Source organism: Crassostrea angulata, chromosome 6 (assembly GCF_025612915.1).
Source record: "Crassostrea angulata isolate pt1a10 chromosome 6, ASM2561291v2, whole genome shotgun sequence".
Classification (NCBI taxonomy): Eukaryota; Metazoa; Mollusca; class Bivalvia; order Ostreida; family Ostreidae; genus Magallana; species Magallana angulata.
Window position 1 is genome coordinate 16,389,112 of NC_069116.1, and position 14,536 is coordinate 16,403,647.

The 14,536-nt window shown below is 32.6% G+C and overlaps 1 protein-coding gene and 1 long non-coding RNA gene across 2 annotated transcripts; one reads left to right on the forward strand and one right to left on the reverse strand.

Moving 5' to 3' along the window:
• Positions 1 to 1,535: 1,535 nt before the first annotated feature.
• LOC128189413 (uncharacterized) lies at positions 1,536 to 3,578 on the forward strand. The gene is made up of 5 exons (XM_052861015.1): positions 1,536 to 1,680; positions 1,849 to 2,028; positions 2,170 to 2,379; positions 2,698 to 2,849; positions 3,342 to 3,578. Exons 1-5 carry the CDS (start codon positions 1,605 to 1,607, stop codon positions 3,534 to 3,536), a joined length of 813 nt encoding a protein of 270 aa, XP_052716975.1. The 5' UTR covers positions 1,536 to 1,604; the 3' UTR covers positions 3,537 to 3,578.
• Positions 3,579 to 11,365: 7,787 nt separating this feature from the next.
• LOC128189391 (uncharacterized) lies at positions 11,366 to 13,200 on the reverse strand. The gene is made up of 2 exons (XR_008244232.1): positions 12,154 to 13,200; positions 11,366 to 11,637 (listed from the first exon to the last, which is right to left on the reverse strand). It is a non-coding gene; the product is annotated as an uncharacterized LOC128189391 (long non-coding RNA).
• Positions 13,201 to 14,536: the final 1,336 nt, after the last annotated feature.

Here is a 14,536-nt window from a genome sequence, read left to right on the forward strand (position 1 = left end):
ATCGTGCTTAATTAATAATTGTGCAAATAACTTAAGCTTTAATAACAAATAAGATGAATACAAAACTTTAATAGCAAATACGATTAATACAAAGCGATTATATCAACAGAAGAAAAGAAAGACGCATTCGCTGACAATGGACATGAATTTATTCTCATAAACTGTACAAATAAGTTAATTATTTTATAAGTGACAAAATAAACATGATTGGATCTAAGGATTGCATGAAAAGGGGAAATGAAAGAGAAAGGAATAAAGAATACATTCGGCTAACCAAGAGAGCTAACTCTCTCGATCCATAATCCTTTTTTCCATAAATTTACATACTTTTATCAACGTTTTCGTACTCCTTACTTTCAAAAGCTGCTCAGATTTAAATACATCTGGGTATAACTACTTTGGTAGATATGATACAATAGATTGCAAAATATATGGATCACTACAATTAAACTTATCACCTATTTTATATTTTAAGCAAAATGTACAAATTCTCCCATCTCCAGAATTGTACATTACTACTAACTAAGGTAATTTAGTATTACTCTTTATATATTCAATTGACTTGGAAGTTTAACATAATAAATATTTTTTTCAAAACCAAAAGTTGTCTTAAGTTATAAGACCTCTGGAGAATTTAAACATGTCAGCATACAATTTTGTCTGAATGGATCATACAACATTTAAAATATAAACAAAAGTTTTGTTTACATAACAAAGAATTGTAAGCTCCGTAACTCGCTTATAACTCAACGAATGACACTTAAATTTTTGTTCCCTATTAAAAATGCCTTACTGAAGCATTATTAACATTAAAATCATGAAAATAATTTTTTACCAAAAATGTGACCATGCCCCTTTAAAACTACTTTCTTCAGCCAAGATAATACTAACTAAAGGTATATAGCAAACCATTGAACGTCATTTATACATATCACCTTTGTTATTTTAATAGATATTTGTATTGGCCCAGAATAAATAAGGTCTGTTTCTAGCTTCCCAAACTAGCGTACATTTATCTATCTGCCGAACTTGTCTTTTTTCAAATTTTGTGATGTACACGTGCATTATAATTTGGTGAGAAACTTAGTATTGTTTAAACTGATACTTATCGTAATCTACCAACCATATTTTTAAACTGAAAAAGAACCAAATATAAATAAAATCAAACAGGAGAAAAGACCCTCTTTTTCAAATTATAGTCGACCAGAGACGCATAATTTTTCAATGGTCAAAGTAAACAGTACAAAAAATGTTATTTGCATCTTTTCTATTTTTACAAAGTTTATCAGATAACCCTGGCGTCCCAACAATAAATGGAACGCAGTCCGGCGACTGTCATATCATTGAACCAAAAGGTCGGACAAAGTAGACTAATATTTGTGAATTACCCATTGAACTTGCATTTGTTTTATTAACTACTATGATCCAGTTAATATAGTAAATTCCTCCTTTCTTCTTGCTTTAATTATTTGTCGAATAATTGTCAAATTACTACAAGTAAAACAGTCCTTTTCGTACATGTACATGCACTCTACAATAGACAACATTCACATGTATAACTCCAAGCCTGTAGATAAGGTTAACAGAATTGTTCCAATGTCACAATGGCCTACAGTATACGTATAACGGGCACTGTGCTTTTAGTGGCATTTTCTGGCGTCTTCGCCTCATTGAAACAAGGTTTGTTTTGTTTATTTGTTTACAATTGTTCTTTCCTTAGATAAAGAAAGAATTAAAAAAAAGAAACGGACAATCAGATGGACAAATGGGCCAACGGACGGACAAACGAGCAGGCATAGAGACCATACAAGTCGCAATTTGTTACCCTTGTCTCAATTTTAACTTTAGGTGAGATTGCCATCGGTAGCGCATCCTTGCCGGATTCCTCCATCGAATTTACAGTCTCGGACGGACGCATCCTACTGAAAGCTCACGTTTCCGGAAATAATGTCAAGTCTTGTAAACTTTCCACTGATTCCAAACAGATAGAGAAGCTTTTAAAAAGCCTCCCCAAAACCGAGCAAATAGGTAAAAAACAATAACCTTTTCCCGATTCACTTTGTAACAATATTTGTTCCAATATTTCATTTAAAAATGCAGGAACCTTTTGCAAAAATTGATAAAAAATAACTTTTTACCAAAGAGTTTCATATATTTTTTCTTTTGCAGGTGAATATGCAGTCCAGGAGATGTTCGAACGCTGCTTAAGGTACATGATCTCGGGAAACAAGAGAGCGGACGACGACAACAAATCCACAATGCCATTTGCACCGGAGAAAACCGGTCAACCTGCCGGTCCAGGGGCTTCTGGGATTGGTATATTTCCAGGCACCAAATGGTGCGGGCTCGGGAACAAGGCTGACAATTATGCAGATATAGGTTGTATTTTTTTAGATAGTTAACTTATTTCGCATATTTTTGCTTTCTGGCCAGTCTCAATTTTTTTGAAATGCCAACGTTTATGTGAACAGTATCAGGTATTATACCATCTACATACATATATAGTTTTTGTTGCTTTGTAGAATTAATTTTTAATGACTCACGTAAATTACATTTCTTTTTTAAATGAACTGCATGTGTAAAATGCCTTTAAGGAAATAGGCTTTAAAAAAACCATCCACAATTCAAGTAAAGATTTGGATTAAAAATCAATTTAATTTTTGTTAAATTCAATTTTAAATTCAAATTTTTATTCAGGGAAGTTCAAAGATACCGACACTTGCTGTAGAGCTCATGACCAATGTCCATACTTCATCGACCACTTCGAAACCAAATACAACTTCCACAACCCTTATCCATGGACGCTGAGCCACTGTGACTGTGATAACAAACTGTACTCTTGTTTGAAGGTACACTATATAGGCATATTGTAACTTACCATACTTTACAAAAGATACGCAAGTATGAAGTGATATCGATATCAAATCCGTTATGAGTTGGTATTGGACAATAACAAGCTTGTTCATACGTGGCGGAAAAAGGTTTTCTTATAATGAATTATATTTCTCGTGACAATGTATCTTGTTCAAAAGAGTACTTTAACAATTCAATAGCATAAACCATGAGTAATTCGTTGTGGTAATGCATACATTGTTATGATAGTAACAACAAATTTACTTAAAATGGCAGTATTTATAATGAGTTATAATTTTAAAATATTTATTTTCACAACGTTAACCATAATACAGAATTAAAATTATTGAGATCTCACAGCATACAGTATTGGAAAAGGTACCATTTAACGAAATTGATAGCTGTAATATTGGATTACTGATACTAGTGGCATACTTAGTGGCATATATACTTAGTGGCATATATATTTAGTGACATATATATTTCAGTCAGTAAATACAACTGCGGCTAATGAGGTTGGACAACTGTTTTTCGGTCTCCTGAATGTCAACTGTTTTACTTTCCACAACGGTCACTATTGCCAGCAGGAACATTGGACCCACCTGTTCTGTGAGAAGTATGCAACGGGACAACGCGCTATCACCCAGAAGTTCCCACACAAATGGAGTGATACCATTGGGTGATATGTTTGGAATATGTCAAATAAAATTACAGTGAAATTATAATACATGTATGTTAAAGAATTTTAAAATCTGAATTTATCAACAACATTGGATGCCAGTGGAATGAAGCACCAAAAAATATTAATTCGGAAAAAGTTTGAATGTGTTTGTTGTGAACTTTTTTAAAAAAAAATTTTTTAAAGAAAAATGAGTAATTGTAAATTCATTTTTAAAAATGGTTCATTTAAAAAGATAAACGATTAAAAGACATTATTGTGAATTTGATGTCCAAATTGGAGACCTCAAAATGTCTACAGATCAGAAAGATAAGGAAATAAGACACTATATCTTATCTATTTTAACTACGTATTCTTTTCATTTTAATAAAATGACACTTTGTATTCATGAGTGTTCAAAATTTCCAGTCATCATTATTGACATAAACTGTGAACGGTTACCTGGGTCAAGGTTCCTGAACAGTTACACGTACTGACATAATATTCCTTAAAAAACCTTGTCAAAATAGACCAATTGATTTCATTGGACATCCACGAGCAGAAGTATATATTACGTAAAGGCTGGGCGAGGCGCCGCCGTGTTTGTTTTTCCTAAAGTTTTGGTTGACATTCACCCAGGAATCATTGCTACATTTACAAAATATTGTATGATATTTCCTTTTCAACGGCGTTTGTAGGAATCTTCAGGGGGCAACTTCCTAGTTTTGGGCTAATATTACATAATAGTTATATGATATACGTACACAGGAAGCGAAAATACTCATTTCTAAGGCATTTTAACGTCATATTTTACATACATGCACTATACACATGCAAATATTTCGTTGAAATGATCTATTTACGTAATGTTAAATATCTCAAAATAGATTTAAAGTTGGCTATCGAGATCAATATTTTGTTTTATCATACTTTCATGTTAAATACTGAAATCTGATTGGTTTAGACGCAGTTGGTAATCTGTTCTATTACCCTCAGCGTTAGCAACACACTTGGCAATGGGTAACACAACGAATTGTTACATGCGCGTAAATTATGCGCGTACGGTTCGCCATAGAATTCACTTCATTTCTATATGAAAGCAATAAAATTTTCTTTCAAATAAAGACATTCAGTATAATAAAATAAATAGTGCCTATTTGGGAGGGTAACTGTTGAAATTGACACCCCTCGAAAACCATTGTCAATCTCCGCTTTGCGTCGGTTGACAATGGTTTTCTCGGGGTGTCAATTTCTTCAGTTACCCTCCCAAACAGGCACTATTTATATAGTGTTGAACTAGAACAAATAAAACTCCGATATACTATATGTAGTACCCTATTTAACTAAGATATTATCATAAAGCAAATTGCAACATCTCGGACCATTCCGGCAGAGCTCGGAAAAACACCTCGAATGTATTACAAAGGCGTCCATCACAACCACCCTTTTTATAAAACTTGATGTAAATACAACATGTCATATTTTACGGTTCGTTGAGATGCAAGCTAGACTATATTAAAGTCAATGATATACCCTAAAATATACCACAGAAGCGAAATATAAGGCAATTATTTTAATGGGAAGCGACTCCTTATATCCGCCGGGTAATCTTAATACAATTGAGGTGTTTTTCCAAGCTCTTCTTTTCAGAGATGTTGCAATTGATCATAAAGCATCATTAAAAGAATCCATTTCTGAAATTTCAGAGACAATTGTAGATCTGACCATCAGTATTCTTGACCCTTTTTGTAATCAAATGAAAGAAGAATCCAAAACCCTTTGATATATGATAATCCTTAGGTTATACCAAATTGATTAATATCATAATCTAATATCTCATGAATAAAATGCACACTTATAATTTAGACCATATATGCTTTGGTATAGTGTAAATTCTTTATTTGAACTTAATTCCGTGATTCTGTCTTTTGTTTCAAAACCCTAGGATATAAAACCGTAAGCATAATTTATTGGTTAAAACATTATATTGATGTAGTTCAAAAGGTTAGAAAAATAAAAGCGAATTTTAAAGTCGATGAGGGTTGCTCCTCGCGATTTTATACTGATAATAATTACTCGCGTGTAATAATAAATCTACAGTATATAGCAAGAGGTGCGCGATGTTCAAGTAATAGATCCCTTCTTGAACAAGATTACCTATACTAAATATGATTGTTTGGCGCTGAAAATGGACGAGTTTTCACGCCGTTATCATAGGGTTGCTCGACAAACACTATTCAACGTTGGTGAGAGCGCATAAAGGTTTCCCGTTAATGTCAAGTAATAGCATGTAGTTTTCTTCAGTTTGCTTTATTCTACTTACTTTCAGTATGTTTTCTTTGTTTTTTACACAAGTATTTCTTCGGTTGAAAACTTGCATTTTGGTTGTCTAGCAGGTAAACATCACTAGAACAGACTAAATGATAAATATAAAATATGATAAATTATGTCACCAAGCAAAACCGAAAGAGTAAAATCATGGTTAACCAAAAATGACTGAAATATTATTAATAATTTATTATTGCTAAATAAAGACATGGATTTTTTTTAAGGGGGGTCACAAGACCAGATAGTGGGGTAGATATTTTTGGTGCACAGTAATTCGCACAGTACTGAGTATATGTTTCCACCTTTTACTACATCGACATGACTAAGCTTCCAATAGTAAACTAAGTTGTAAAATTGACCTTCGAGTGCAGACAGACAGAACAATAAAGGATTTAAATATCTTTGTTCTGGCTCGTATGAAATTGACATGTTGAATTTTATATTTATCCTTTACTAAAGTGCTGGCATCCAGCCAACATTGATTTCAAGATAGTGTGAAAGGGTTATTACGTTTCTAAAATAAAGCTCTTTAATAATGAAGCTTTTTGAAACAACTTCATAATTTCATATAAAGGTTCTAACAGTAAATGTGTGATATATAGGCGGAAGGGGGGGGGGGAGAGAGATTACTATAAATCTATTTGATGATTGTCAATTTTACCATTTTTCTTTCGTTTTCTATATACTGAGAGTTAGCAAGCATGGATGCGATTGGATGAACTTTCTGTTCCTTAACAACCGTCATATGTACAATCATAAACCAAAACAAAAGCCCCTTCCTGACTCATGGGGTCTCTTTATATTTGTTTTGATATGTAAATTATGTCTCCACGTGACTAAACCCGACATGAGACAAAGCTAAAAAACACGACACACACAGTTATTGTTATACTTTAAATGTCTTCTGTGAGGGAAGCCAGCTACTTCTAATTGCCAGCTAATAGATGAGACAGGATGTGTTCTCACCTCCGTTCGCGGGAAATTAGGACCCGGGCTAGAAGTTCTTCTCTGACCAAAAAGATAGGCCGTCAGTGTCGTTTGATCGGAGACGACATGACAGAAAGGTACCAGACAAACAGAAGACAGAACTTTCATTTCGAGGCTCCCCGCCTCAACATCGACCCCTCTGTTATCTTTGTGGGTCTGGTGACTTCTTTGCATCTGTTGGTTATTCTTTCACGGAATGGTTGACATTTTTTATGAAGATACTGAAGAGAGAAAAAAAGGAGTGAATGAATATCCAACTACTATATCTACAAGATAGCGAGCGAGAGAAAATATCAAGCCATGAAACAAACTTTTGACAATGAATTAATACCATTTCTCTACTCTCCGAAACAAGGTTTCATTACATATCTTAAGACATATTGTTCATCAATTAATTCGATCATTTAGGTAAAGTATATGGAAAATCTCTTTTTTTTGTCCGAAAGACAGTGCGCGATTTGCGAGAGTCTTACATGATGATATGATAGTTAAAGTACATTTACACTTGTATTGAAAAATCGAACGTCTTATGCCAAAAGACTGACAGTCATTCAGAAGACTTTTGGAGACCGCCGAGAGTGTGTTCAGACTTGTATATATGCATCTTATTTGTATTTGATGGCATTATGTGGATTTACATTGATGTGTTCATGTTATTATTATACAAAATATTGTTCAATGTTTGAATGAGAATATTTGTGAATGTAATAAAATAATTGTCGAACTTTAAAAAAATGTTTTTATCTTTACGCAGTTAAATGCCGAAGTTAACAATTTTGTTCAGCTAAAACTATTGTAGAATATGAATTTAAAAAAAAAACATTTGCATGCCATCTCATATAATTTACAATTGATGAAAATCAAATTTATATCAGTGATCGAACCCAGGGCATTAGAATGTAAACTCTGACAACTGAGCTGTTGTTCATGTACTTACTCCCACGCAACGAGAACTGGACTAAATTGTGTGGTGGATAGATGGTGGATAGGATGTTATTTTTTTTATAAACATAAAAGCGTCGGGAAAAACTATATTGTCGATACTCGTCTTGTATCTAAGTATTTGGGTACATTTTGAAAATTAAACATCACACATCTTATTTATTATTAAGATTATTTCATCAATGAAATCGCCAGGATTTTTTTGTTGCACTTGGAATGATTCATTTATTTATGAGATTAATAGACTGGTGTCTTTTATTAAAAAAACGTACTTTTGAAAAATATTGCACTTGGGTTATCGAATTTGCTTTTAAATTAAGTAAACTGAGACCTTAACTTATTTTCGCAAAAATATTTTGAGAATAAATAAAAATTTGTTGAGTAATTTGTATATATTCCTATCTTACGAAAGCCCATTGAGCTCATTTTCGTAGGTAAAAAAAAATATTTTTTTCGCGAATAAACGCGAAACTTTCGCGAATAAACGCGTAACTTTCGCGAATAAACGCGAAACTTTCGCGATATAACGCGTTACTTTCGCGAAAAAACGCTAAATTTTCACGAATAAACGCGTAACTTTCGCGATATAACGCGAGACTTTCGCGAATAAACGCAAAAGTTAAATATAAATATTGTTATTTCATAGAAGAACCCCTATGAAGAATAATAACTGAAAACAAATATATCAACTTAAATAAAACAAAATAATATTTTATAAAGATGTAAATGAATTAAATTTAACCTTATACAAATTAACATAAATTCAAACGAAGGAAAACTTTAAATTCTTAGTACTGATTTTCAAAGGACATAATGCATTGTGCTTCTCACATTCTAATGGGCGCTGTATTATTGAAAATGAGGCAGCAACATATTTTAATTATAACAATTTTAATTCGAATTAAACGTTTTATCATTTTAGCATTTAAAGGATATCATTGTTTAAAACGTTACAATATATTGTATAATGCCTAGTTTAATATCAGAAAGATAAGTCAAGAGTGAATAGAAATTTTCAAGCTTTTGTTCAAATCTAGATGACGTAAATTCGTCCTCAAAATTTATCACATATGTCATTTGAAAATTAATACTAAGATTTTAAAGGTTTCCGACGGTTGAATTTATATCAATTTTTTAAGAAAAGGATAATCAATGAATGCCTGTTCGAACACAGGGTCGGCGAACAACTGAAAATCGTAATATGAGGCCCAAACTTATTATCTACTTTGGACATTTAACATATAAAAATGTTATAAAGTTTAATCAGATTTATTAATACCTATATGCAAAAAAGATAATTTTGTCTTCATAAATCAACCTAACACGGATATTAGAATAATAATGAATAATAAGTATTTTATGGTATAAAACTTAAAATGTGTTTGTTTTCAATCGTTTTTCATCATAAGGGTTCTGTATGAGATGACAATATTTATATAATGGTTTCGCGTTTATTCGCGAAACTAACGCGTTATATCGCGAAAGTTTCGCGTTTATTCGCGAAAATAACGCGTTATATCGCGAAAGTTTCGCGTTTATTTGCGAAAGTTACGCGTTATATCGCGAAACTAACGCGTTATATCGCGAAAGTTTCGCGTTTATTCGCGAAAGTTACGCGTTTACTCGCGGTAAAAATATTTTTTTTACCTACGAAAATGAGCTCAATGGGCTTTCGTACTATCTGGACCTTACATTGAATATATTAAAAAAAATTAGTTTAAATCAAAGTTATCAATAAGTTTAAACTATCAAAACTGGTGTTAAAATTTTTAGAAATACCTTTTTTTGGTTTTAGGGATATTTGTTTATTGAATACGCAATCAATAATTTGCATGGTTGTCATCAAATTATATCTTGCATTTTTACATTGCTTCCCCAAAACGAATAATTTGCATCTTAAAATAGACCTTACGAAACAACACTTCTGCCTTTTAAATGGTCTACTATAAGTTAATTTGCTTAAACCGATTATTTTGCCCCCAGACCAATTAATCCATGCCACTTATGATTCAGACACCCTTGATCTGCTCGTAATCTGCTCAAAAGACCCTCGTATAAAGTCACAAAACTTTGGGCTGTGTTAAGCATGTCCTGAGAAGAAGTTGTGATATGTAACTGATCAAGGCCGGATTATTGGTAGCACTGACTGCAATCAAGACCAGCAAGTGATCGGGGGTGCTTGCACGAACCGAACAAAATCCTACGCATTTATTAAGTTTTTTTATGTTTTATCTTACTCTTTTATTAACAGATGATTTGCATACGATTTTTGTTGTCTTTGTCTCACATTATGCAATATAATAATGCGCATGTAACTAAAGAAGCATTGAAGCCCTATTCGTCGACGTCCAATGTGAAATTAGATGGAACTAGGACAAGATAAGTTGAAAGGAAGAAAACTTTCAATCGCAAAATGAAAATAATTTCAGGATTTGAACTATTGATAAAACATCCATACAGTTTAAGATTGGAAACTATTATTGCATAGATTTATCTTCCTAACGACTTTGTTTTCCTGTCTTTAGAAGAACATTTCAAGATATGTCGTTTTAAAATATTCTGTCGTATTCATTTTTGTCCATGTATATTCATTTTTGGGGATCTACTATCGAAACATAGAGGAACAATATTATCTCAGTTGCAGATGACTATAGCTTGAAAATGGTCAAGAAACTGTTCTTCTAACGGGGTCACCAAGGAGGAACTTGTTTAAATAAATAGTTATCCATCAATATTGATATATTTATCGTTTCTTTGGAAATGATGAATAAAATTGTATGCAGTATCTTAACTTTAGATTCCCAATCCAAAGAAAACATTTATTTACAGAATACTTGAAAACCCCATCACTTCACTATATTTTTTAAAATACTGTTTTGTTTTGTTTTGTTTTTTGTATTAAGAAGAATTTATTAATATATCAGTCACAATCCATGAGGTTCAACATACAAATATTTCCGCCACTGGATATCAACGGATACTAGCAACGGATGTGTTGCAATTGCTCAACATTTATTTTTCAAAACATGAATTTTCAAAACATAAATCTGTTTATTTAAAAATGCCAAAAAAAACCCCAAACGCTGCGTTTGTCAGACGTCCTTGATTTTGAAGATTTGAGTAAAAGTAGACGGAGACTAATCCTCTCAATAAATATTTCGCATCAAATAAAGAGGTCGACCACTGGCAGAGGACCAGTTGTCAGATCAAATGGAGATTTCGGGTCTTCAAGAACGGTTTTCTTGACCTTGGTAAAATGAGTTAGACACTATTTTGCAAAGAGCGTCTAAAGATTTGTTGATGAATCCTCTATTAATTAATATCATGTAATATGCTATGAAAATGAAAATTGCATCTAAAAAACCCCATTCACCCAGCAAGCAATGATTATAAACTTCTGGCACCAAATCTATAAATAGATCTTATGCAACACACTTTCGCCATATGTCAGCTGCAATTCCGGGTATTGAATAACTAATCGATTGATTATCTAAATAGCATTGTTCTTAATCATTTAATGTATCAAAGGGATACCAGTAAACAATTGCATTTTCTTCAAAACCCCCTTCTTCAATGAGGAAAAAAAATCAAAATATAAAAAGTGCACATATGTTTAATAAGACTTCAAAATTGCAATGTTCAATGAAAAGGTCACAAAATCTGCAACACAAAAAGTTCCCATTTCTTTGCTTTAAACGGAACAGGTGACTCATCGTGCTCTCTGTAGCAACACCCTGGCACCCGTTCCTTATGCGACACTTTGGCCAGCTGCCATCCGCTCTTCATAACAACATCACGGTACCGTCAAGGTTATGCGCCAGTTTTGACTTCGTCCTGCATTTGCAAGTGGTTATGCTCCAATAATTTTTCTGAAACAACATAAGAAAAATATTGTATAAAGAAAGTTCTGGTAAATAGACTGACACGTTTAAACCGTTTGCAACTAATAATTTAAAAAACATACACGTTATATGGGACTGATATACGTCTCTAATCGCAATATTATATTAACTGTAGCACTCAGTTTATGATAAAAAATTTCCTTTTCAGGGACGAAACCGCCGTATCTAGGGCGATAGAATAATGCAAGTGTAGCATGACTTAGGAATAATGCAAACATGTTTGACAGCACAAAATGTGTTGGCACATTACTCAACAAAGCAATAGTTCATCATTACAAAGGGTTCATCATTACAGTTCATCATTACACATGGCTTATCATGTGTAATCATTAGCAAATGGTCAACACGAGTTAGATTACACTTGTAAAACACACCGAATAATATCTGAAGTTTATATCATAGCATTCAGAAAATAACCTTTCTATAATTGTTTTGTGAAATCAATTTATGGTTTTATATACATGTAGAATGAAATTGACATACCTTGAGGTTTTTTCAAGAGAGAATCCACCGTATTATTTCTTTGCCAAACCATTTCGCCAAACCACCAAGTTCTTCATTCCTAGTATCTGCATAGCGATAATCGAACGAATCCCCAGCTTTCTGCAAAAATCGTCCTAGATTCTGCGCACAGCGTATGTTGTATTCTTCTTTTGAAAAGAAATAAATGGCCACCCGTTTCTCCTTATCTTTTTCAGAGTTTTCCAGTTCATTTTGTAACCTAGTCACTTGGGGAACCATTATTTGGTATAAGTTCTTGAGCTTTTCGACAAAACTCTTGTTCCACGGTGTATGGAATTCGTTTTCCTCTGCTCTAGGGTAAGATAATTTTGATTTTTCTTTCACCTCTGTGATATCTTCTTCAATGTTTTTAACAAGCTTGTCCAGAACCAGCTGGTTGTCGCTGTACATGCCAAATGTCCATTCAATGATCCGAGAACTTTTTCAATATTTTTAATTGAATTGTATGTTGATTTGTTTCAATAGTCCGATTGATTTCCGTATTCACCCCTAGTCTGTCCTTTTAAAAATTAATACAGGAAATATCCTAATGTTTATAAACACTGAATCACGTGGTGCCTTGGCAATAGTCCAAGGGGGTCTTTGTCAGATTGATAAAAAATATTAAATATAGATTATCATCCTGCATCACTTATGGCTATTGTTCAAACTGATCAAAGCTGTTTTTTAATAACTAACAGACAATTCATGCTTTGAGTGGGTTTGTGGAGTAGTAATCTTTGTTTATTTTTTTAAACTTAAGTTTCATCTATACTTGGTGCCAAATTACTAATGGTTAATAATCATTGTGGTTTTCGCAGAGAACCGCAACTGGTGCATGTGTTGTTTGTTTGTTTAAAGTTCTTGGCAATAAGGTTGTTCAAGTATTGCTAACGAAGAGTCACAAATTAGTAACATGGACTCTGGTGAACGACCTTTTGGTCAAATGAAGTGGTGTACTCTTTTTGCAGTTCCTTATTGCAAATTTAAACTTTCCATGAACCAGAAGGGAAACCTTGACAAATATGACTTCACTTTGTTATAGATAGTTGATTATATATATAAGATAAAACAGGTGCATATAAATTTATATTATCTATAATGTCATTTTCATTTTTTATGTGTTTACTTATTCCAAAGTATATATTACGCAAACTTTTTTACATCCTATGTTACCAGTTTAAAACTTAATTTTATTGATCTAGTGAACAGGTTTGATTTCTATATAAGAGGAAGTTAAATCAACAATCTACGTAATCGATTTTTGTGCGCGGATGTCTTCCGTATTTACCGTGTCCTCATTTTCCTATTTTAGAGACGAAGAACTTTGGTGTCATATAAGCACCGATGTTTATATTTGAGTGCAAAGTACAACTCGCGTTTCGACACCAACACAAAAGAACAACGCCTTGGTGTAGTTGTTGAAAACGACCCAGGGGATCTATTTAAGTCACTTGTTAAAATTAGAAGCTTTATCATACAGGCAGTTGATAGGTAGATAAATCAGAAGGTCTAAATTTGTCTTCATTTATCTATTTTAAACATCAACTTATAAGAACGCAATAGAATTAAATATAGCAGGAAATATGGAAATAGCTTGCTGTATTATGATACCATTTTATATTGTTTATTTGTTTACATTACGTCATTACGATTACTAGGGTCGCCATTTTAAAACGTCATTATATGACACGAAAATAGAATGTTCATCATCAATTGCATTTCTTATAATTATAAAAGACCTTTGAACTGAGAAAGCACCATGGCATTTATTGTCAGTTTGTCAGGTTTATGGATTAATTGTATACTTCAACACGTTTTTAAGTTTTCGAAAGTAAATGTAAAAAAAGGCGTCTGATTTCTTTATCTTTTGAGATGCAGCAGGTAAAGTATATTAAAAACTGAAATAAAAACAGAAAAGAAAATGAATTAACCCTAAAAACAATGCATAAACATAAAACATGTTCAAGTTTGGAGAGTTTTTATTTTTACTGTACGGTACTTTTCTGACAAGTTTTCATCTTCATCATTTTAAGAGACTGGGTCGTCACGAAAGTATAAATTAAGATAATTAGGTAAAGATAAATTCCAAATATTATAGCTTTAGAATTCGAATTTTTTCTTATATCTTTATACAGAGCTCTTCTTCATTAGGGGATAAATACCGTCTTTAAAAAGGTAATGGCCATTCAGCTCTCTTAAATGATAAAAGTGAATTTTTATCCATATAACTAATTAACTTAAGATATAAGGTTTTTTTTCAAAAGTTGATAGATTTTAAGCAGCAAAATATGATTTCGGTTGAAAATATGAAAGGAGAAAGCAAAGACCCAGTGGCGATTCAGGTCAGAGAAGTAAAAGTAAT

Bases quoted from the DNA above. Each gene is read 5' to 3' on its own strand.
- LOC128189413 (XM_052861015.1), top strand. From the start codon at position 1,605: ATGGCCTACAGTATACGTATAACGGGCACTGTGCTTTTAGTGGCATTT. The intron at 2,380-2,697 runs GTTGTATTTTTT...ATTTTTATTCAG, and splicing joins TGACAATTATGCAGATATAG to GGAAGTTCAAAGATACCGAC. The intron at 2,850-3,341 runs GTACACTATATA...TATATATTTCAG, and splicing joins AACTGTACTCTTGTTTGAAG to TCAGTAAATACAACTGCGGC.